We start from the raw sequence: 26,351 nt of genomic DNA, 5'->3' as shown, positions 1-26,351 counted from the left end.
ACAAATCGTCGACCGAAAATGTGTGCAGGTCCTCTACCCTCTTGATAGTGGCCAATGCAAGCAGGAGCAGAGTATTCATTGACAGAAACTTCAGCTCGACTGTCTGCAAAGCCTCAAATGGGCCCTGCTGTAGTGCTCTGAGCACTAGAGACAGGTCCCAAGAAGGTATAGAGGGGGGCCGTGGAGGATTTAGCCTTCTCGCCCCCCAAGGAACCTGATGAACAGGTCATACTTCCGCACCAACTTCCCTTCCACGGGGTCGCGGTTGGCAGCAATCGCAGCCATGTATACTCTAAGGTTGAGGGAGACTGTCTTCGCTCAACCCCTGGTTTCTGGTTTTTCTGTTGCAGAAAGAACAGCAAGACTCTGATCTGACATTTCCAGGGGGCTTCTCGGTGAGAAGAACACCACTCGACGAACAGGTTCCACTTCAAGGCATAAACCTGTCTCGTAGGCTGTGCTCTCGCCGAAGTGATGGTGTCAGCTACCTCTTGGGGTAGGTCACCTAGAACCTCTGTGTCCACCTCAGGGACCAGACATGAAGTTTCCAGAGGTCTGGACGCTGGTGCCACAAGGTGCCCCATCTCTGAGTCAGTAGATCCTTCCTCAGAGGAATCTGCCAAAGAGGGGCTTTCACAAGGAGCATCAGTTCCGGGAACCAAGTCCGAGTGGGCCAGTAAGGCGCCACGAACAGGACCTGCTCCTTGTCCTCCCTGATCTTGCACAGTGTCTGTGCAAAGAGGCTCACAGGGGGCGAAATGCATATTTGCGAAGGCCCCACGGCCAGCTGTGTGCCAGTGCGTCTTTACCAACTAATCCATCAATCAGAAAAAATAACAATTTTCAGTGAGAGGTTTCTGGAGAGGCAAACAGTTGCAACATGCGACGGGAGCTTAGACCACCTTGTCGGTTGATGTACGTAACGGTCTCAGTGTATGTACATGCTTGCCTCATAAGCTCTATAGAACAACAGAAATTCCTATTGGAATAATGTCCAAAACACACTACAAAAAGGAATTTTGTAATTGTTATAATGCAAACCACAAGAATTTCTGAGATGGTTTTTATTTTTATTTTTTCCAGCAGGGTAACGATACCCATACTGTGCTGCACACTATTAGCAATATTAAGCTGAAGCTTGACTTTGCAAAATCAAAATCGCAAATCAAATCGCAATCAGAATATCTGTCAAAGAAATCGCAATTAGATATTTTCCCCAATTCGCTGTCAGGGTTATGGACCTGTCTGTGTGTGTTTTTGCTCCCTGTGACCCAGTTTCTTCCTCATGTTGATTGTTAATTTGATTCCAGGTGTGTCTCATTCTTCCCCAGTTATCCTGTGTTTAAAAGCCCCAGTCCTTTCAGTTTGTGTTTTTCGGGTCTACTTGTTGCTACTTGTGTTTCCTGTGATTCCCTGTGTTGGATGTACCCTGTCCCTGGACTTCATTAAAGATTGTTTTGTGTATTCCACGTCTCCTCGTTCCTCTCTACACAGATCATAACAGAAGACCAGACCTAAACAGTTACCTCCGTTTGTTTTCCGGTTTTTCTCAGTTTTTTCTTTCCATTGTGTTGACATATGGATTCCCCCTTTCGCCCGGAATACCTCCTCCTCCCGCTGGAGCAGGGGGAGAAATCGCTCGGGGGCCAACACCAGACTGTTCCTGGTCCTGGCAAGCCTCACCAACTACCTGGATGACGTGCTTATTTTGAAGATCACGTACAGAGTACAGCTATCCTCCCAACGACAGTCCCCGAGCGAATTTCGCCACCATTGTGGAGTAGACACTGGCAAGAGATGGATCTCCGTTCCCTGCCGGTTCCCACTCCTGACCCAGAGCCCAGCACACCATCTCCCCGTGGTACGAAGCATAAGCCAGAGCCCACCGATGACGGAGAGCCATTTCCTGCCGCGAGCCAGAGCAGAGCCAAGTGACTGAGCAGAGGATCGCCCTGGAAGTTGAGCCCTACCCGTCAGACAAGGTGTGAGAGACAGCCACAGAGCGCACCACGAGGGAGAAAGCCGTGGACGGTGTGAGCGTGGAGAGGAGCTCCACCCCCTGCATCATGGCTGAGGGTGAGCTGAGTATGAAGCGGTGTTGGTGCCAAAACTGGGAGGGGGATCTAATAGACTGGGAGTCTGAACTGGAGATCGAACTGCCCCCTCTCCTCTCTCCGTCATCTCCGCTGGTCCCATCCAGACCTCCTTCATCCTTGGTTCCCTCGTCCCTTCTGAGGGGGCTTCTGGTCCCACAGTGCCTGCTCCTCAAAAGTGCCCTCCAGTGCCCGCTCCTCGAAAACATTTCAATTCAATTCAATTCAAGTTTATTTGTATAGCGCTTTTTACGATACAAATCATTGCAAAGCAACTTTACAGAAAATTAAGTTTCTACAATATTTAGTAGTAGCTTATCAGTGGTGACTGTCAGTTCATGTGCATATGGCAGAAATGTTCAGAAAAATCAATAAAAGACGTAAACAGACAGATGATTAACACTATTAACAGCAATTATGCAATCAAACTTATAGCAAAATGTGGTAGTTCTGTATGTTGTCTCTGGGTTAGCATCATCTGAGGTCCTCTGAGGGGTTGGCATCATCTCTTCTCAGGTGTTCTGGATCCAGACTGGAGCTTGTGTAAATCCTAGTTAAACAGAGAAACAAATAGAGACATAATTAGCGTAGCTGCTGTTCCAGCCAAGTAAAATTAATTAGTTTAACCCAAGCTAAAGAATAATAAATGCGTATTGATCAGATATAACTGCAATCCAAAATTATGAGATGCATTATTTGAATGATTGGCCAAAGAGGTGTGTTTTTAATCTAGATTTAAACAGAGGAAGTGTGTCTGAACCCCTGAACATTATCAGGAAGGCTATTCCAGAGTTTAGGAGCCAAATGCGAAAAAGCTATCTCTACCTCCTTTAGTGGACTTTGCTATCCTAGGTACTATCAAAAGTCCAGCGTTTTGTGACCTTAGGGAGCATGATGGGTTGTAGCATGGTAGAAGACTAGTTAGGTACGCAGGAGCTAAGCCATTAAGGGCCTTATAAGTAAGTAATAATATTTTGTAACTGATACGGAACTTAATAGGTAGCCAGTGCAGAGACTGTAAAATTGGGGTAATATGATCATATTTTCTTGACCTGGTAAGGACTCTAGCCGCTGCATTTTGGACTACCTGTAGCTTGTTTATTGAGGATGCAGGTAACAGGTAACATGTTTCGTAGCTTGGCAATGTTTCTAAGATGGAAGAATGCTGTTTTTGTAACATGGGAAATATGATTTTCGAAAGACAAGTTACTGTCTAATATAACACCCAGATTTATGACAGTAGAGGAAGTAACAGTACATCCGTCTAAATGCAAATTGTAATCTACGAGATTCTGTGTAATGTTTTCTGGTCCAATAAGTAATATCTCTGTCTTATCTGAATTTAATAGGAGAAAATTATTGGTCATCCAATCTTTTACATTTTTAACACACTCTGTTAGCTTAGATAATTTTGAAGTTTCACCGTTCACCTGGTCTCGGTGAGATATATAGTTGAGTATCATCAGCATAACAGTGGGAAACTAATCCCGTATTTTCTAATGATATTACCAAGGGTCAACATGTATATTGAAAATAACAGAGGACCTAGGACAGATCCTTGTGGCACTCCATATTTTACTGGTGATAAATGAGATGACTCCCCATTTAGAAAACATCCACCCACCCACCCGCTCCTGCCTCCTCCACTGCTGTTGTCTGGCAGCTCCTCTGCTCGCCCTCAGCCCACCATCATTGCGGTGCAAGCCCCGCAGGACTGCCATCCTCCAGCATCGCCGGGGTCGGAGTATCCCTCACCTCCGCCTCCAGCCTCCGAGGTCCGGACTCTGCCTTGGCCCGTAGACCCAGTGACTCCATCTCGGCTCCTAGCTCCCTCGCCTCCTAGCTCCCTCTTCACCCGCTGATCCATCAGCTCCATTGGGCTCCCTCGTCCTTCTCCCAAGTTCCAACCCACGCCTCCCTCTGTTATTGCTACGGTGCGAGGACGCACCTTCCGGGAGGGGGCGTTATGTCAGGGTTATGGACCTGTCTGTGTGTGTTTTTGCTCCCTGCAACCCAGTTTCTTCCTCATATTGATTGTTAATTTGATTCCAGGTGTGTCTCTTTCTTCCCTAATTATCCTGTGTTTAAAAGCCCCAGTCCTTTCAGTTTGTGTTTTTCGGGTCTACTTGTTGCTACTTGTGTTTCCTGTGATTACCTGTGTTGGTATGTGTTCATGTATTCCGCATCTCCTCGTTCCTCTCTACACAAAGTGTGACAATCGAACAGCCCTATTATCAGCAGAATTCGCATTGCTCAATAGCTAATTACCCTCCTCCATCCCCAGCTCCTCCTTTCGTCTAGTCAGGATTTGGCCTTCTGATTTCCCTTTGAATCAGACTAATTTCTAAAATCTGTACATTAAATTATTGAACAGTAATGATATCTGCAATACATTTATGTTGGTTCCGTTCTCTTTACCCTAGGGCGTTATCACTGTTCTCCCTGCTCTTATCCATTCTAGGCTGCACGGATGTGCAGGGAGTTCTTGCCCAGAACAGAACCATACTGCCAATCCAAACTGTATGCTAATTGCCAATTATCTTTGACAATAGTAGTACTGACAGAAATATAAATTTATTACATAGTGATATGTTTCACTTGACCATAAGTAAACAAATCTTGTTTAATTTCAAGACGAACATAATTGAAAGCAGTAATAACTTGCAGTTCATTTAGACTGATTCAAACCAGCAACTCATGAGTTCATTAATCTCTTCATTATATATATAAACACTTATAAGAGTCATTTGTTTGTGAGTCAGACTACACTGGTCACACACTATGAGGAAACCTCAACAGAACAGTTTTCTTGCCATTATTTTGCTGTACAGACTTCAAACTCAATTACCACTAAATACAATTATTCATTTTGCTGCAGCGCTGTAGGTTAACTGAATTTATAAAATGGTTAGTTCAATTCCTCCATTCAGACTGGTCAGCTTATTATTAATCACGACAAAACAAACTTATTACCATTTATCAAATAAAAAAACAACACCCTTAGCAAAATAAGCAATCAATAATATAGCATCAAAACTGTTTCATTTATTATGTATTTCGGCAGAATTAACTGTTTGTTATTTATTTAATGAAGTATGAGTAACCTCCGCTGTCGTTATGTTGCATTGATCTTCAATTTTTGAGACCCCGCACTTTCTGCGCATCTCCGCATCCAAAGATGCACAAGTTCAGGGCGACTCTAGCCGAACATGCACTAAGGATGCAACGATACCATTTTTTCAGAACTGATCCAATCTGATAATTCTGAGTATCTGGAGATACCGATCCAATTCGATACCAGCACAGTTTTTTTTTAATCAATGTAGAATTTCTATACTTCTCTGTGTTGACCTGATCGTCACTCTTTTGTGTGTTAAAAACAATCTACTACATATAGACAACTTAATTTTAATGAAAAATAACAAATTAAAAAATATATAATCTTAATCTATGACAAAAATACTATTATAAACTAGGTTAGTGGATAATTCAGCAGCAAAAGATACTCTAGAAAAATCACCGGTGCACAATAATTTTATAAAATGTAGTGAAATATTTTATTTACAAATAAAAGTGAGTAAGTCTAAAATCTGGTAAAATGTTACACATTGCTCTTTGTATTGTTGTAAAATACATTCATGAAAAAAACAAGTAAATACATTTATATAGAAATATAAAAGACATTTCTTTTAAATGTATAGCACAGTAATAAAGGCAGCAACATATGATAGATAGTACAGAACAAGAAAGAAAAGTATTATAATACTAAAGGTTCCAATACAGAGCTGCACAGAGTGCTTATGCGCATCCTGTGTGCAGAATGATGTCCTTGAAACGTAGTGTGTACGTAGTGTATTAAATCTGTGTGTTAGTTTATTGAGACTTTTCTATTAACAGTTTGTACATAAAGTAATTATTAATTCATCAACTCATTCATCACACGAGAAGTCTTGTACCAGTAAATGACGACTTCTCACCGGTGATTCCCGATGGTTTTAGAGGACAATTACTCCTTGTTGCCCCCTGTCATTTCAAAGAATAATACAACAGCGAACGCGACAAGTATAAAAGCCTCGTCCATTTGGGAAGTCAGCCTTGTCCGCAGTCATCGGAGGCTCGTGGAGCGGAGTCAGGCGAAAGTAGAAATCCCACTTAATAAACGCTGCTCATGCAGAGATGCGTTGATGTGTGTGTGCATCTGTGTGGAAGCCTACTGTTTTCGAAGTGAGGAGGGAATATTACTGTATTCATTAGTTTTCTGCTTCAGGTATGATTCTGTATGTCCATCAGTTTAAACTGTAATAACACTTGCAAACTCGCGCTGTGCCACGAATCGGTCTGTTTTAAAACTGAAAGACGGAAAAAAGACGTTTTCTCATGCTGAGAGATAAGCAGATGTTTGTGAGAAAATATCATATATGGTGTTAAAAAAATAAATGACACAGCGGATGATGAGCTCCTATTCTCTCTTTTTTCTTTTTTTATTTAAGCTCCATTAGATGAGGCATGTTCAGAACATTCTCTTGCCATTTACTGTTGCTGTCAGGAACTATTTTTTAGCGGAAGGACAGCATTTAACGAACTTGCTTTAAAAAAGGAACATTTCAATACATACATTTTTGGTTTTAATATTTTTTACTGTGTGGTAACCATTTTATAAAAGTTGTGCCTAATACACCCTACGGCAGTGATTTATTCACGATACAGCATGGCCTCTGATACCTTATTGCTTAAATATACACAAATATAAAATAATGTTAACAAATTTTAAGCATACAACTTAATGAAATAAAATAATTTAACAATTATGGCTAAACGTGTGCATTATCCATTGACAGAGTGGTAAATTTTAAAACCTACAAACTGCAGTTACTCCAAGTGGAAATTGTTATATCAGTCTGTCAATACCCAGAGATGTTGCATTTTGGGGAATATTTATAGAATTTTCAGGAATGGAATTAAATGTTGTTTAAAAAAATAAATAAATAAATCTTAAACAGAGTTGAGAGTACTAGTCTCATATTGGCAGCTACAATAAGATTAGCCTAAACATTTAATAAATGAAATGCCAGGAGTAGGGAATAATATTTTATAAAGTTCAGAAAGTTTTCGATTTTCCAGTTCTGCAATAACTGCAGAATGTTGTGCCTGAGTGCAAATGCTGTTTGGGTCTTCTCATAACCTATAAAAACAAATTGAGGCTCATTGGAAAAACATGCCTCTACCTACATTCCTGAAGAACTCCTAAAACATACGTATAAACACAATTTCAAGCTGAAATGAACAATAGTAGCAGTAAAACAACAAAAACTTTTATTAATTTTTAACTTGTTTTTTGTGCAGCTCCTAGTGATGGGAAACCAAGGCTTTCTGAAGCGCTTGGGGATTTCATGAAACACTTCCCAAAAAAGTTTAACTACAACAATACAGGGATCCTCAAATCTGGACCTCGACATCCACTTTCCTGCAGAGTTTAGCTCTAACCCTAATCAAACACACCTGAGCATGCTAATCAGTGCCAATCAATGTCTTTGGGATCATTAGAAAATCACAGCCAGGTGACTTTGAAAAGGGTTGGAGCTAAACTCTGCAGCGCATTGGACCTCCAGGGCAAGCGACATCTGGTGGTCAGACTTGTTTTCTACACCATACCTGACAAATCATCGCGGAGCAGATGATGGTTTGAAAAGGCACGTGACCAAACAAAGCTTCGGAAGTCCGAGTCGGTGACATTCCAAGAGTGTGGAATCAATCTGGGATCAGTGCAATTCTATCTAATCTGATATAATCTCATCTAAATTAATTTGTGCCAGTGAGACCACAACTCATGTCATGTAGCCTATAGCTTGGTCAACGGATTCACATATTGAGCAATAATATAAAATACACAAACATGTGATCATAATTAATAATTGACGTGGGTAGCTGAAAAAAATATTTGGGGTGAGCTGTTACCCTTATGTTCTGTTTGGGGTCACTGAGACCCCAGCTATAAACATGAATAAATGTCCTACTGACAGCCCTCAAAGTGACTGAATAATCCTGTCATGCATCAGGTGGGATTGTGAAGCGCCAATTTTTTCAAACCAGCTGTCCCCACATTGAGCATCGGAGCCCCGGTATTAATTGTCCCATCACTAGCAGTTCCTTGCACTATAACACAATAATTAATTGTCCCATCACTAGCAGTTCCTTGCACTATACTATGTTATGACCTCAAAACACGTTTACCATAACACATGATTTGTAAACTAATACATTTTCACGTTAGCATCACACAATCATATCCATTTGTACTGATTTTCTGATGTGGTAAACTTGCTTGGTAGCTCACCTGGAACAGCACCAAACTTTGCCAGATTAACATTCATCTTTTTCAGATAACTCTGAACATGCTTTTAGAACCACTCTCTGGACATTTCACTTTGGAAGTGTTGCGAAACCTACTACAAACAATGTATTATCATTTTGCAGAAATGTCGCCACAGGCATGTTTTTCCAATGAGCCTGGGTTGGCAAAAACACAATGCAGATTGAGGCATAATGCCCTTTGACAACAGCCACAATCAGTAGACAATAATAATATCCAGTTATTCAGAAAAAAAAAAAAAAAACTTTGTTAGAAAGTCATTTAGAGATTAATGTTCTGTGCTGTTCCATTATAAGTCTGTGCAGTAAAGACTTGACTTGTTTCCTTTGAACCATCACAGACAAGAACATCACTAGACACTTCAGTCTATTTCATTTTCAGGAAAGAGACATGTACCTTTATCTACAGCTATTTGGTTCTGTTTGAAACATATTAAAACACCTGTTTTCTCCTCTCTTTCCCCTCATCAGGCCTCTGTGATATTATTGGAAGCTCCTAATAATTGGGATAAATTTCTTTTTTTTGTAGAATATGTGGCAAAAAATAAAACCTTTTATTTAATTAAGAGCATGCAGGAACATGCAGCTCGGACCATCAGCAGGGTGATGATGGGATGCCGATGGGATTTGGCTAATTGCCGCCTGCTTCGTTAAGGCTGGAGCACCCCATTGCATCTCCTTTGTTAGCTCTGTATATCATGTGGACCGCAGGTCGTTCAGGTCAGCAGAGCGATTTGCATAGAGTCAGCAATCTCGGCAGGGCCTTTAATCGACGATGCCCCAGAGCCACTTCCTCCCACAATGCAAATGCACTTTTACTTCCTCTCTCTTCACTGATTTGAAAGAGATATCTATTTTTTAATTCGAGATTTGCCTGCAGCATGTACACTGAGACTAATTACTCCCTCCCTCACTGTCTTCATTTCTAATTGTCTTCCCTAAGTTCCTTGGAGGGCCAACTAAACATTATGGATTCTCAATTCAGAACGGTTTCTGAACAAAGGAAGCTTACTGAAAAGAAGCCTGGGGCAGACCATATTAGATCTTCTATTGTTGGGGTGTTAAAATAAACATGAAATCAAAATGGACCCTACTTACCATGTTTCTGGTCTTATGTACAATTCATCAAACTTGATCACATTCTGATCCATTCCTGATGGCTAATCAGTCCTCAATTGTTATCTTGCAGGCAGTGCTCTGACATATGCTGTATCCATGCTTCAGTCAATCTGAGTTCGAGTTCTGGCTCGGGGTCCTTTCCTGACCCTGTTCCACTCTTTCCCAGTGTTTCCTGCCTACCAGTGTCCTATCAATTAAAGTAAAATATATTGAAAGCTGAATTGTGAAATGATTGCATCTAAGGATTCACAATATATCAGTTGCCTTTCAGTCAGTCACTCTCAACGTTACGTTGGATGACAGACAAATTGGGATCTCGCTTAGAAAAACCAATCTACTTTGAGTGTAAATTGAATGAGCCAATGCACATTGGCATGTGATTATTGCATTCAGCTGTCGCTGATCACAGCGTGAGTATAAGTAGGCAGCTGGTGCAGTACATATTCAGCTTTTTGCTTCGGAGCCGAGCGTTCTCATCATTCTGCTCCTGATCTTCTGCTTTAGTGAAACTATGAGTTTGAGAACAAGCACACTCTTAGGAAGCTATCGTGCTGGTGGTATGGCGCTTCAGCGGTGGTTCTTCCCGTGTTGAGTGGGTTGCACACTTCAGGCTGCACTACCCCCTGTTTGTGTTGAAGGCGGCCATCTCCCCTGTGCACTTCAGCACACTAAAAGAGCAGTTCTAAAAGAGCATTCACATTTCTGGATGTGGTTACCTGGCGCCAGGTGATTGTCACGATCGCTGCCTCTCGTGTTAAGCATGCTGAGGTGGCTTTCGAGGATGAGTCATGCACCCATTGTGGGAAAATGACAGTCTCAGAGTGCTGGTTCTCAGGGCCCCACTCCGGTGCATTTCTTCCCAGAGGGCAGCGCAGGGGTAGGCAGAGATCCCTCTGGTGGAGCAGTCACTTGCGATGCAGTTGTGTCCAAATACCACTGCCACCTTGCGGGACAAGCCGTCGCTCCCCACCTGGGCCTGTAGGTACTCATCGGCCCTGACCGGCTGTGCTTATGCGGCCTGCAGAGAAGCTGCCTATGCCCTACACGCCATGGTGTTGTTGCAGGTTAATCAGGCCAAAGCAATGAAGGACCTGCACGAGGGTGGTCACTTCAAAAACTCAACAAAAGAGCAACTTCCTCTATCTCTGGGTCACCAGAGGGGACGGGGAGCTGTGGAATGGCCAGTCTTGGATCACGCTCACCCTCCTCTCTCGCCAATGAGCAGCTGTGGGTGGTTCTAGAGTGTGATCATGAGTGTTGCACACATGCTGACCCCGCTTTGGTCCAGCAATGAGATGCCAGGGCTGGGCCCCTGCGTTCCCCCTCGCTGCCACACTGCAGGTACATCAGTGGTTCCTTTAGTGCCACTTGTATGGTTTCTGGGAGCTTGGCTAGCGCTTCCCAGCCCGTCTTGTTGGCTCCGTCTGACCATCAGACTTGGCTATGCGATTCAGTTCTCCGGACACCCACTCAAGTTCAGGGGTGTTCACTTTACTTGAGTGAAGGCAGCAGATGCCCCTGTCTTGCATGCAGAGATCGCAGTCCTACTGGCGAAGGATGCGATAGAACTGGTCCCTCCAGCCTATATGAGGACAGGGTTTTTCAGCCCTAACTTCATTGTGCCCAAAAAAGGCAGTGGGTTGACACAAATCTTGGATCTGCGCGTCTTGAACTGGGCTTTCACAAGCTCCCATTCAAGACTCTTATGCAGAAGCACATTTTTAGGTGCATCCATCCCCAAGATTGGTTTGCAGCAATTGACCTGAAGGACACGTACTTCCATGTGTTGATCCTTCCACACCACAGGCCATTCCTGCAGTTTGCATTCAAAGGACAGGCATATCAATAAAAGGTCCTGCCCTTCAGGCTGTCCCTGTCACCCCGTGTCTTCACGAAAGTTGTGAAAGAGGTAGTTGACACCATCACTTTGTCCAGAGCACCATCTACGAGACATGTAGAAGTGGAACCTGTTCGTTGAGTGGTGCTCTTCTTACCAAGAAGACCCCTGAAGATGCCTGGTCAGAGTCATGCTGTCCTTCTTGCAGTGAGGGTTAGAGCAAAGGCTGTCTCCCTCCACCCTCAAAGTCTGTGTCGCTGCGATTGCTGCTAACCACGACCCCGTAGAAGGGAAGGCGCTGGGGAAGCATGAACTGATAATCAGGTTCCTTAGGGGGGCGAAAAGGCTAAATCCTTCACGGCCTCCCTATACCCTCTTGACACCTGACTCTAGTGCTCAGATCACTATGGCAGGGCCTTTTTGAGCCTTTGCAGACAGTCGAGCTAGTGTTTCTGTCAATAAAAACTTTGCTCCTGCCAAAATTGTAATCCAAAAATAGCCAAAATACATTTTTAAACAACCCAAAACAAAAAAATGGTAATGGTAAACTTGCCAGAATTTATTTTGAAGCATCCCTATTAAATCAAATTTAAATAATTCTGCCTTCTGCTTAAAAATGTTTTAATATGGACATTTGGTACCATAAACCATATGGTTTTTAGTAGGGCTGCCCCCTTACAGTCGACTAATTGTTAGTGGACCAGAAGAGGCTTGGTCGACCAAAATTGTATTAATCACTTAATTGCAGAACAAAAAGCAAAAAAACAAAAAAAAAACAATGAAAATTCCACAGGCGAAGTCACGCAGTCCGTAACGGACAGATCATTAAGGGCTGGTCAGTGTGGTAATACAGTAGGTCTACATCGGGCAGGACATCCAAACGCTCACCTATCATTCATCGACCTCAAATATGACTTATCATCTGAAATATGCAAGTATTAGCAACTTTAAATGGCCGCTCAATCTAATATTAACCAAGAGAAATGTGCACTATTCAGTGTCTGAGCGGAGTGGAGCTGCACTGCAGGACATATTGAGGCACCGCTGCATTCACTTGTTCTTAAATTACTGGTCATTTTTTCCCATACAGATAAGAGTAAAACATCTTCCACATCTGTAAAGACTCTACGTTTATTTGTGTGCATTCTCAATAAAAACAAATTGCACTTTTGTTAAATAATGAAAGCAAACAGGGTGCGTTTTCTGCCGTCTTGTTCTCTGTGAACATGAGCGCGAAACACCATGTATATCTTTACCTTACGGACATGAAAAATATATCTAATGAAAAAACTCTGATTATGTAATCCGTGTGAAACATGCATACAGGCACATCTACTACTGCGGAGATGATGAGTCAGTGTCGTCGACTTCATCTCTTAATCCGCAACAAAGAAAACACTAGTTTATAAAATTATTAAAATGTTAATGCTGTCTCCTTACCGTTTTTCACTGACACATTCATAACCATTACTTCTGCCGGTGCGCTGTGGCAAGCTTTATTCGTGTGCTTGAGCGCACATTAGGCTATGTAGGCAATTAAAGGCTATTTAATAATTATATATAATAATTATATAATAATTATTTAAATTGTTTATTAATAAACATGCGATTAGTCGACTAATGCTTAAAATGAACGACTACTAGTCGACCAGAAAAATCTTTACTCGGGGACTGCCCTAGTTTTTAGAAGGGTAATCCATCGGACTCCATCAGCAGAATTATTGCATAATCGATTAATTACATGCAGGGGCTGGTCATATAATTAGAATATCATCAAAAAGTTGATTTATTTCACTAATTCCATTCAAAAAGTGAAACTTGTATATTATATTCATTCATTACACACAGACTGATATATTTCAAATGTTTATTTTTTAAGGAAAATCCCAAATTCAGTATCTCATAAAATTAGAATATTACTTAAGACCAATACAAAGAAAGGATTTTTAGAAATCTTGGCCAACTGAAAAGTATGAACATGAAAAGTATGAGCATGTACAGCACTCAATACTTAGTTGAGGCTCCTTTTGCCTGAATTACTGCAGCAATGCGGCATGGCGTGGAGTCGATCAGTCTGTGGCACTACTCAGGTGTTATGAGAGCCCAGGATGCTCTGATAGTGGCCTTCAGCTCTTCTACATTCTTGGGTCTGGCATATCGCATCTTCTTCACAATACCCCATATATTTTCTATGGGGTTAAGGTCAGGCGAGTTTGCTGGCCAATTAAGAACAGGGATACCATGGTCCTTAAACCACGTACTGGTAGCTTTGGCACTGTGTGCAGGTACCAAGTCCTGTTGGAAAATGAAATCTGCATCTCCATAAAGTTGGTAAGCAGCAGGAAGCATGAAGTGCTCTAAAACTTCCTGGTATACGGCTGCGTTGACCTTGGATCTCAGAAAAAACAGTGGACCAACACCAGCAGATGACATGGCGCCCCAAAGCATCACTGACTGTGGAAACTTTACACTGGACCTCAAGCAATGTGGATTGTGTGCCTCTCCTCTCTTCCTCCAGACTCTGGGACCCTGATTTCCAAAGTAAATGCAAAATTTACTTTCATCAGAGAACATAACTTTGGACCACTCAGCAGCAGTCCAGTCCTTTTTGTCTTTAGCCCATTCTGACACTGTCTGTTGTTCAAGAGTGGACACAGAGCTCTGTGAACAGCCAGCCTCTTTTGCAATGAACTTTTGTGTCTTGCCCTCCTTGTGCAAGGTGTCAATGGTCGTCTTCTGGACAACTGTCAAGTCAGCAGTCTTCCCCATGATTGTGTAGCCTACAGAACTAGATTGAGAGACCATTTAAAGGCCTTTGCAGGTGTTTTGAGTTAATTAGCTGATGAGAGTGTGGCACCAGGTGTCTTTAATATTGAACCTTTTCACAATATTCTAATTTTCTGAGATACTGAATTTGGGATTTTCCTTAGTTGTCAGTTATAATCATCAAAATTAAAAGAAATAAACATTTGAAATATATCAGTCTGTGTGTAATGAATGAATATTATATACAAGTTTCACTTTTTGAATGGAATTAGTGAAATAAATCAACTTTTTGATGATATTCTAATTATATGACCAGCACCTGTAAATGAGTATTCACAAAATGCATGTCTGACTGTCATGTTAAAATGCTCTAATAACAGTAAATAAATAAATAAATAAAAAATTAACCATTATATAAATAACTAATTCCATGTTTTTGTAGATTGTATTTGAAACTTTGGGGCGTAATAATGTTGCAAGCAAATAACTAATGCTAAATTTGCTTTTTCTTTTTTTCATTCATTTAATAATTTATTTTGAACACATTGTGGCACTTAGTAAATATAATCTTAGCTGACCTTTCATAGGATTACACAAAATGCTACAATTCTCAACACGTCATGCCAGTATAGTGTTCATGTGTCATTTTGTAAGATTACTCCTGTCATCTGTTTCTCAGATGGCCATCAATCTGATGGTGCCATTTCTCAGTGACATTTCCTTTTGATGGACAAGTCTGGCTCTCTCTGCAATATGTAATTCACAGTGTGAAGTAAAAGCTCAAGCACTGCAGAAAACACTCAGGATACTGAGGCGTTTTGTTTACAATCTATACAAATCTGATTTGGTTTTCAAATCGATCTTTAAGATTGACTTTCAAGTGATGAAAACTGATCTGTTTTCTCAGCCATTGTAATCAATATCCGGTGTGTTACAGTGGTTACTTCAGTAATGATAAAAGCGTCAGCAACATGCCAGGAGACTTTCTCATAAATCTCTGAGTAGCTGTCATTGTAGAAAGAAAGGATGGAAAGTCATGAGCCATGTGAGACAACAGATGACAGAGATGTATCACGCATTCATCCGTATACTCTGTCCAAAACTGCTGACTCGTTTACTCATTTACTATATACTACATAGTGAATGTGACACATGTTTGAAAACACTTAAAAAAAAAAGAAGTTGAGAATTTTGCTGTCTCTAGCCGGTTTTCATTTAGTTGTTTCCACAGTAGTTTTTGCTAAATTTTAAGTAATGTATGCGCTAAAGTTAAGTGAAAAAAGATTGTGTTGAACCTTGAGAATTTTTAGTGCTAAATCAGCGATAATTTAGTCATAAAAACCTTTCCTTTTTAAGACCAAGATCCTCAAGATAAACACAAGCAAGGATCCAGTCACACTGAATGGAAGTCCCCTGGAAGAAGTCCAGTCCTTCATCTACCTGGGCAGCATCTTTGACCAACAGGGCAGTACAGACACAGATGTCAAGGCAAGAACTGGCAAAACAAGAGCAGCCTTCATACAGCTCAAGATTGCCTGGAACTCCGGAGACCTGTCCTTGGCAACAAAGATCCACGAAATTCAAATCCAACATAAAGTCAGTGTTGCTGTATGGAGCTTAAACCTGGAGGACAACCAAGATGATCATCGCAAGGGTCTAAATCACCATCAGCGACCAACTGCCAACCAACATCAGCAGGCAGGCATTGAGGTGGCCGCCCAAGAAACACTTGGTGACATGACCTTGAGGCTGACATCATCAAGATGGGATACACCTGGAACCAGTTGGAAAGAATGCCCAAGAACAGAGGACTCTGGAGATCTGTGGTTGGTGGTCTATACCCTGGCAATGGTGAAGGGCATTAGTAAGTATGCCGTTTCTACAAACAAAAAAAAGTAGAAAATATAGAAACCTGGCTACAGTCACGTAAAAAAATGAGTGTCTGTGGACACAGCAAACCACGTGTGAATGGATCAAGTGTGGTTTGGATCAAATTTATCCCATTTCATGTGTTTTTGTACTTCAAAATCGCATGGATTTGAGTTAAATATACCAAAAATATAAGTTTTGCTGTCCCAGAGTAGATTTAAATGCCCTCATGTTAAGAGTTATTGGGCAATGACTGCTGTGTTCGTTTAACCCTCTCTAATGCCACATCTGGATAAAACAGACCTCAAGAGTCTACCGTGCAGCTATCAACTATATCAGGACCTTTTTCAGCAAGATTTTGGGTGACACAGGAAGCTCATGTGGCCCACAAGGATTTCAAATGCTTCCGGCTTCATTAAACATTATGTCAGTGGAGCAACACCTGTGTCTTCTTTGACCTGCGGCTGAGTTTCATTACTGAGAAAGCAATGGACGCCAAGAGTAGACGCATGCAAATACCGCAGCGCTGCCTGCAGAATACATGACGCCATTTGTTATTATTATGTCCCACACAGCAGATGCCTTCATCCTGGACAAATTACGCAATGCTGGCAGCGCTCTTTGCATATTATTGATTTAAAGAGCGTGACAGAGGATGGGGAAGAGGAATTTCACCGTAAATGCAACACTTCCTTGAGAAGTGAAGCTGGGCATTTATTACTGAAACACTTTATCCCCCAAGGATGGGGCTGAAGGGATTGTGCCCTTATCACTGTAAGAATACCAATGGTGCTTTTATGTTGGCGTGGAATAATTCATGGAAAGCTGTAGAGAACGGAAAGACATGAATATGTGGTATGAATGTGGAGATGTGTTGGAGAAGCTGGACAGATTATAAAACTATTCAAGGTCAGCAGGCCTGAATTACCAACCACTTCAGTTATGTCTGACCAGCAAGATGTTGTGAATAAATAAAGCCTTGGGCTTGTAAAATTGCTTTAAACTGCAGACTTGGCAACACTACTTTTGGCTGAACCATCACTTTAACGTCATTCTTTGACGAAAATGATTGTATTAAATGTGTTTTATTTAAATGCATTTTATATATCCTAAATACACACAATGAAATTATATTTTCATACTTTTTGTGTAATTTAACAGAATTACAATTTTCTTCTTGTTTCATATATCATCTCAAGCTGTTAATTTCCAGCATGTCAGTAATGCTGGAAATAATAATAATGCCACAACTGTGCAGTGTTGTTATTGTTAACTAAAACTATTTATTTGTTGTAAAAGAAATGAACCTGAAATAAAATAAAATGTAAATATTCAATGAAAAACTTAGAAATTAGTTGAAGTACTAAATATTACTAAACCTGAAAGAAAATAAAGCTGTATAGAAATATTAAAAAATTATAATTTTAACTAATTATTTAAACTATAATTAAAATTTAAACTGAAAAATATAAATATAAAGGCTAATTAAAACAATAAATATCATAATGACCCTGCACCTGTGGAATCATTGTATTTTCTGGAAAAAAAATTATAAATGTTATTAATTAAATCATATATTAACCTTAAGATGTTAATAATATTTGTATGATTTTTTACATTTTTAGTTTAAGATTAGTAGTCTGGGTAAAACATCAATAAATTAAAGTCATTTGAAAATAAGTACAAAAAATAATAGATGAAAGTCTGATTAAAAAAAATTGACCTTTATATAGCAAAAAAATAATAAAAAAAATAAAACGCAAATAAAATCTCCACCCCCAGGTCCATAAAAGTGTAGTTAAAGAAACTAGAAATAAGGCACTGAAGTTTATCTTTTGTGCCTTGAACTGGTACACTGGTGTTAACATTTGCTATGCCACATATACATTATTTAAATGTCCACTGCATCTATTATAGACTCTGTATGAAATATTGACTATGGTTTTGCACTTGCATAGAGCTAATCTTTCCACTCTCTTCCCCACAGCCGCTGAAGATGCACTGCAGGAGCTGCGCGCTGGTCACCAGCTCGGGTCATCTAACCGGTGGAGGTCGCGGAAAAGAAATCGATCAGGCAGAGTGTGTCATCCGAATGAATGACGCGCCCACGGCCCGTGGCTACGGGGTGGACGTGGGTCACCGCACAAGCCTGAGGGTCATCGCTCATTCCAGCATGCAGAGAGTGCTGCGCAGCCGCCATGAACTCCTCAACTCCAGTCAGGACACGGTCTTCATCTTCTGGGGACCCAGCAGTTATATGCGACATGACGGGAAAGGACTGGTTTACAACAACCTGCGGCTTATGAACCAAGTGCTGCCCAAACTCAAGGTCTATATCATCTCCTGGCAGAAGATGCTCCAGTTTGATGAACTATTCAAGAGAGAGACCGGCAAAGACAGGTAATGGGCACATTATTATGTTTTGCAGAGCCAATTTAAAATTTTATTATTTGATAAGAGGCCAATTTTAGTATCTCTAATGATACAGTTCAGGAAATAAGCTTAAATATGTGATGATGTACACTCAATTCTGAAATAAAATGGGTCTACAGAATTTGATTAACTGACGGCATGGATTTACATTATTGAGATACCAGACGTTTTCATCATTGTGCCAATATTATCCATGTGACATGCCCTAATTTTTAGTGACCTATTTTTATTTTAAAAAGGTGTAATAAGGGAAAGATGATGCATGTCCTAGAACAGAGTCTGGAGAGGCAATTCTTATTCCACATTTACTGCTCTCTGAGAAAACCAAGCTCGTTTTCCCTTTCAACTCCAGGATCACATGGGAAATCAGTTTGTGTGGGATTCTAGATTTGAACATTAAGCCAAGATCTCCACTTAATCAAAGCAAAAAAGAGCTTAGTATGCAGCAAATGGGATTGAATATATTCATTTTTGTCCACAGAACATGAATTTGTCATGCACTCTTAAAAATCAAGTTTTTTATCGGCATCAATGGTTCCATAAAGAACCTTTAACATAAACGGAACCCTTCCATTGCACAAAAAGTTCTTTATAGTGGAAAACAGTTCTTCAGATTATTTAAATGTTCTTCACACTAGGAAAAAAAAAAGGTTCTTTTAAGGACTGTTCACTGAAAGGTTCTTTGTGGAACCAAAAATGTTTTTTCTATGGCATTTGCTGTGAAACCCCCTGTTGAAAGCATTATTTGTAAGAGTGAATACTGTAAATTTACAGGTCCTGGTTATATTCTGATACTTCAAATGAACACTAATCTAGTTATGGTGATGTGTCATCCTGAAGATCTCATTAGTGAATGTCTTTCCATGTGGGTTTTATCGCAGAAACACTATTTTTACATGGTGCTTCTTAAAACTCTTTGGAGGCTCATTAGTAAGAAATGCAAATATTACCACTGATGAACTGGCTTAGAATATGATACAGGAGTGTTTTGTAGCTGCTGTCCCTTATTATCACAGCAGTCTTATTCCAGCCATCAAAGTGTGTCTTTCTTTCATCTTGTGTCTGTTTCGTTGGTGTTATTCCCAAAAGTTAAAAATGAAAAGCAGAGAAGACAAAAGATTGCTGTGAGAATATCAACTGCTCGCAACAAAAACCTACCTCTTTTAGATGTCAGAATTGGACTGGAGAAGGATGGCTGCTGTTGCTTTATTGGTTTGATCAGTGTTTTCCAAAGTTTGTTTGCATACAGAATTTCAAAGAGCTGGTCTATCAAAAGTTACTTTAAGAAACTATAGAAACTAAGAATCGCTACTGCCTATAAATGCATTAATCACAAACAATCATATATCAGTAATTACTGTTTTTAGCAGGAAGTTTCAAGTCTTGCATAGTCATGTGGGAAAAAGGATTACTGCGTTAAAAAAAAGAAAAAGAATGATGACTGAGTGATGTTTTAGGTTGAAAATCTAAATCCTACTATGGCTGAGGCTGAGCTCATTAATATAATTTAGATCATGCAGAGCCTACAGTGCTTAGTTTACTTTTTGATTTTGCGGAACACAAAAAGAGAAATTTTGAAGAACCGTACAGTGACAGCATATAACAGGTGTCCCAAGTCTGGATCTCAACATCCACTTTCCTGCAGAGTTTAACTCCAACTTGATCAAACTCACCTGCCTGTACAGATGATATTCAACCAGAATAATACTTTTACCATTGCTTTTTGCATTTGAAAACATGCAATATTAATACATTTAACTGTCCCAAGAAAAAAACTCCTGACTGGAGTTGAAAAAAAAAAAAAAAAAAAAAAATCCTTTATAAAAATCAAGGAATTTTCTGTAGGCTACTGATTTTTTTTTTTTTACAGGAAATGTCCATAAAATTAACGGACAATGTCCAGGCAGAAAATTACCAATACTTTTTCAGTTGTTTATCTTTTTACAGTGTACATTGACCATGCAGGCCAATTCTCTGAACACTGCATGCGCATGACAAGCACAATTTTTTTTTAATTGATCATTCATTGTAGTTAACATGAGGATTCAAATTATTTCCCTTGGTTAAAGTTCCATTGTTTTTCGTTTAAAATGAGTAAACCTTTTACTTTTCTTCGTCTTTTTGTTTTCTGTTCTGTTCTGTTCTTTGTGTGTGTGTGTGTGTGTGTGTGTGTGTGTGTGTGTGTGTGTGTGTGTGTGTGTGTTTTTGTGTGTTTTTAGATAAATCTCTGGAATGAATAAATACTGTGAAGGAAGGATTTAGTAAAAAGTGATCAACAATTTCTTTAATTCATGGACTTTATATTTTTTGTATACTGGAATAGATGTGTCAAAAAAAGGACAGATAGCAAGTAGGCTATGTACTTAAACAGCTGGAATGCATTATTAAATTATTAGTTTTAAACCTTGTTTGTAACAGTAATGGGGACAATATAAATATGCACACCTCAAATACTGGCTAATACTGTACAGTAAAAAGTAAGCACACTTCAAACACTGCAGTCACTGTAATATTTCACTGTAACAGTGGTCAAATAGCTGAAACATTAGGCATTTAACTTATGTGATGTATGATTAGTCAAGATTTAATGTTATAATACAGGGCTCGCAAAATCACTAGCCCAACGTCACGGGGCTATTGTGTTTTCCAGTCGGGCTACCAAAATGTATCACCGCCCTATCTTGAATAGTGATGTGAAATTCCTAACTTGATTCATGTTTTTCACTCGCTTGTAGGGGTGAAACGGATCGTAGTTGATCATTTGCACTTGTTTCTAAGTCTTGCCGATTTAAACATTCAAGCGTTTTAAACCATTCGCTCTTATTCGGAGCTTGCGCACACAGTCGGTTATGTCTTAAGTGAACGTATACAGTGGAGAAAGAAATCTCCTGTGCATTATTTTATTGGATCCGTGCATTCGGTCTTAGAGGGGCAGCAGCCTTTAAATACCTGGTGTTCCATTAGTGCCACCTGCTGTCAGAGAGTGATATTTGCTTATCATTCACAAAGCTAAAATCAGACCATTCGGTTTTTGCTTCAAATTTTTAATTTATACAATCCAAATAACATGTATTTAGCATCTTTTTTGGAAAGTAATTCAAATGGTTTCCTCTGATTTTAAAAAGAGCACAGGCAAAACCTTTGTTTATATGAAGAGATTTCTTTTAGTTCTAAAATGTTTAATTTGATTTGGGATTTGTTTAAAAATTTCAAGTTAGTTTTATTATTTAACATTTTATTTCACAATGAAATATTCAGCATTTTGTCTGAGGTGTAATAAAAGGACACCTTTTCATTAGTCTTAAATCTATATATATATATAAATAAATTTTAAGTAAATTGTATGGTGTAATCTGTATTGTGAATTTTATCGCATCGTAAATTTATTGAATCGTTACATCCCGATATGCTACTAGTTTTTGGTGATCATGTTGATTTGTCCACAGTAAAGTTCAGCCGATGTCTTTTTTTATTTGGGCTAGTTAAATTCATGTTTGGCTACCAAAACCTGAAGAATGCCTGCCCTCACGCTTTTGTGAGGGTCAGTGATTACACCCTTCCCACTCGAATGCATGTGTGTAATCATTACAAAGAACTGATTCAAAAGATTCATTAATTCAGGAATCAAACTATAATGGTTGCGCTGTGTGGTTTTAATTCACTAAAAACAAGCAGCTCATTAGAGTCATTCATTCTGTAATCAGACTACACTGGCCATGCTCTCTATTTTGCGCTGTAGATTCAGTAATTGGGTTGTAGTGCAGAAAATACTGTCAGAGTATTTTTCTAGTGTGTTACATTGGCAGAAGAAAACACATGCGAGAACCGTTAACAGAAATAACGTTATAAATGTCATTCGGTTTACAATTTTACAGATCTTTTAGGGCAGTGGTCTCCAAACTCTGTCCTGGAGGGCCGGTGTCGTGCAGAGTTTTGCTTCAACCGTATCAAACATATAAATTTATGTGCAATATAATAAATATATTGTCGATTCTTTCCTCTGTAAATTATTAATTCTAAAATAAATGTTGAACATACAAAACTGTTTATTGAACAATAAAGCCATAACACACTCAAACCATTTTATAAAAGCCATAAGCCACTCTAATCATGTTGTGAACACCCCTTACCCGCAGTAAAACAATGCATGGTGTCTCATGGCTTATTGCTTTTTTAAAGAATCACATGGCCCTGAGACCCTCAGTCCTCACTGTCCTTCTGAAACGGTGCTTACAGTTAAACCCCAAGACTTCTTTTAAAGTGATTCAGGCTGATGGTGCTATAATTTGTGCATTGTAGGTCATGTAAATAGTCACGCAGGAACACTTGGCAGTGGGGACGCAGTGTCTTTGCTCTCTGGCCTGGCAGAGACAGACAGCCCTGCGGCACAAACACAGCCCATGTTCAGGCAGTTTGTTTTTCCACGACTTGGCAGTTCAGTTTTCTCGTCCGCTGTTGTTTTCTCCTGCATCTGGTCACATTGGCTTCTAAACAGTCCTGCTTTGGAGAATACGGTCTGTCAGAATGTGTTCATAGGGATTCTGAGCATATATCTAAGCAATATGTTTCCATGATATCTGGATAGTATTTGCTGGATATTGAACATTAAATATTATGTTTGGTCAAGCACATATGTTCAATGTTATGACGTTTAGGGCTAAAATAGGACCTCACACTTGAATTCTTTGGATAATTGAAATGCAGAGGCGGTAGTCATCTTCATGTTGCCTTTATTTTATGAACAGTCCCTTGTTATACTGTACCGCACATGCTTCTGTAAGACCTCTTCATGCACTAAACATCATTGTCCTCTAATAAAAGACTGTGTGTATTGCAGTGCATTACATAATTTATTTATTTCTTCTGAAGATGCACTGACGTATCTATGATTTTATTTAACTGTCAGTTGAAAGTGTGTCTTCAGGGGCATCTTTATCCCTGAACGGTTTCTAAAAGAACCGACCCTCAACTGGCAGTCATAGATAGTTTTTAATAATGAGTCAAACACTCTCTATTTGTACTTCAAGCTGAAATTTCAGAAACACATAACAGATAATGATTTTTCTTTATTATTAGTTCTTCCACATTGATAATATGCATCTTGTATCTTTAGGGTCCAAGCCACTAGGGGAATATATATGGGAATATACTCCAAATATTACATAATTAATTTCCATACATGGAAAACTAGTGCAATATGCATTTTTGGCTACATATTGATATATAAAAAATGTTTAGAAATTAAGACAAAAATAGCATTGCATGTAATATTCATATTCATAGTTTTATCCTTTATTGTGCACATACATTGCACATACATGTTCCCATATAAATGTACACACATATATACAAACATTCACAGAATGAGTTTGAAGAATGACAGCAGATTTCTAATTCCCAGCAAGCTTTGCTTCTGACTGTTAAAGGAGAGCAAATCTTAAAAGTAAGTGTTATTTCATGTGTTTTTCCTCAATATTCGTATAGGGGAAATCTGTTAGATCTGTTAAATTTTCTTTTATTTTGGAATTTAAATGGGTTTCTGGTATGTCTGAGATTTTGGGGTTACCATTGTGCTGAAGAGTAGAGCCTGTGGTTAGGCCAGTCAGTTGATGACTGGCCTAACACCATTAAAGGGTTAGTTCAGCCAAAAATGGAATTTATGTCATTAATGACTCACCCACATGTCGTTCCAAACCCGTAAGACCTCCGTTCATCTTCGGAACACAGTTTAAGATATTTTAGATTTAGTCCGAGAGCTTTCTGTCCCTCCATTGAGAATGTATGTACGGTATACTGTCCACTTCCAGAAAGGTAATAAAAACATCTTCAAAGTAGTCCATGTGACATCAGAGGGTCCGTTAAAATTTATTGAAGCATCGAAAATACATTTTGCTCCAAAAATAACAAAAATTACGACTTTATTCATCATTTTCTTCTCTTCCGGGTCTGTTTTGAGCGCGTTCACGACGCTGCTGACGTGTTACGTACGTCAACAGTCACAGCAGTCGCGTTCACAACAGACCCGGAAGAGAAGATAATGATGAATAAAGTCGTCATTTTGGTTATTTTTGGAGCAAAATGTATTTTCGATGCTTTAATAAATTTTAACGGACCCTCTGATGTCACATGGACTACTTTGATGATGTTTTTATTACCTTTCTGGACATGGAAAGTATACCGTACATACATTCTCAATGGAGGAACAGAAAGCTCTCGGACTAAATCTAAAATATCTTAAACTGTGTTCCGAAGATGAACGGAGGTCTTACGGGTTTGGAACGACATGAGGGTGAGTCATTAATGACATAATTTTCATTTTTGACTTGTGCTTTTCGAGTCTCGGGCCGGCAGGAATTGTGGGTATGGGGGGAGTGCTACAGTTCTCTCTCCACCTTCAATACCATGACTAGGTGCACCTTGAGCAAGGCTCGAACCCCCAACTGCTCCCCGGGCGCCGCAGCATAAAAATGGCTGCCCACTGCTCCGGGTGTGTGTTCACAGTGTGTGTGTGTGTGTTCAAGTGTGTGTGCACTTCGGATGGGTTAAATGCAGCACGAATTCTGAGTATGGGTCACCATACTTGGCTGAATGTCAGTCACTCCCTTTAACTATACTATATAACTATATATAAATAAATATAAAAAACAAAAATTTAAAAATCAATCATCCCACACACATCATGGCCCACTGATAGTCTCTTTGCTAAATACTTTAGTACATAGATAATTATAAAATATAGGAATTATATTATACTTGTGTATATAATGCATGAGTAAATATATGTGCAATATATTTATACACATGCAGTACCATATAACATGTACATATATGATGTGTATTACTGAATATAAAATTACATATATAATTAAATTATATTTTTCAAAATATGAAAGCAGCAATTCCTTATGTATTATTTAATATATTGTAATATATTAACACAATATATTATTCTGTATATTTTCAATATATGGTTAAAACATTTAATATATTGATCATTTATATATAAGGAAATATATTTTCTTTGCGTAAGGAGCTGTAACTTTTTATCCATGGTTTGGCCAGTTTACATGTCACTCAGAAGTACCAGCCTCAGTGGGCAGTTCTTGTCGGGAACGAATGATAATGTAATTAGTAGTGTTGGGAATCGTTAGAAATTTCCTGGGTTTCAGTTCCGGTTCCACTTAACGGTTCCGGTTCCTATTCCGGTTCCATTAAAATCATTATATAACTATTAAAAAATAGTGGTAAGGAAAAATGCACAATACTCAACTACTCAATGCTCAATACTTTTTATTACTTACTGACAACTTAATTTAAAGGATGGCAATGTCAAAATTCAACACATATTACAGTGTACAGATCTTCATAAGTAGGGTTGGGTATTGTTAGTAATTTTCAGATTCTGGTTCCATTTAAATGAACTATTATTATATTTCTTACTATTTTACCTTCATTGAATGTAGTGTTGCTGGAAGGTAGTAAGTAATGTTGAGTAATGCTAGTCCATCAATCAGCATGTGCTTCAAAGTTGATGTTTTTTACACTATCAATAACATTTTGCTTTTCAAACAAGAAAAAGCTGGTTGGCCAAATAGTCCCTTGAGGGCTAATACACTTGTTCATTTCTAATTTATGAAATTATACATTTATGAAATATTAACTGTTATACTTATAACCATGTATACACACACTCCATAAAGCCCCTATTTTACAAATAATAATGCAGTCAGGAGATGGTGTGATGCAATTCCACATTTTTAAACATTTAAAATGCATGAAAATAAATCTTTTCTATCACTTTGTTATGACCTGTACATTAAATAATCTAACCCTCATACTTACATAACAATAGCAGTCTATTTATT

General features: G+C 39.2%; 1 protein-coding gene across 1 annotated transcript in view; it reads left to right on the top strand.

Moving 5' to 3' along the window:
* st6galnac5a (ST6 (alpha-N-acetyl-neuraminyl-2,3-beta-galactosyl-1,3)-N-acetylgalactosaminide alpha-2,6-sialyltransferase 5a) overlaps positions 1-26,351 on the top strand; it is a 53,495-nt gene that overhangs the window by 20,937 nt on the left and 6,207 nt on the right. The window contains exon 3 of the mRNA XM_042770921.1: positions 18,041-18,453. Coding sequence (XP_042626855.1) covers positions 18,041-18,453 — 413 coding nt within the window. The remainder of the gene's footprint in view (positions 1-18,040; positions 18,454-26,351) is intronic.

Source organism: Cyprinus carpio, chromosome A2, assembly GCF_018340385.1.
Source record: "Cyprinus carpio isolate SPL01 chromosome A2, ASM1834038v1, whole genome shotgun sequence".
Lineage (NCBI taxonomy): Eukaryota > Metazoa > Chordata > Actinopteri > Cypriniformes > Cyprinidae > Cyprinus > Cyprinus carpio.
Note: the sequence above shows the minus strand (reverse complement) of the source record. Positions and strands in the feature narration are given on the sequence as shown.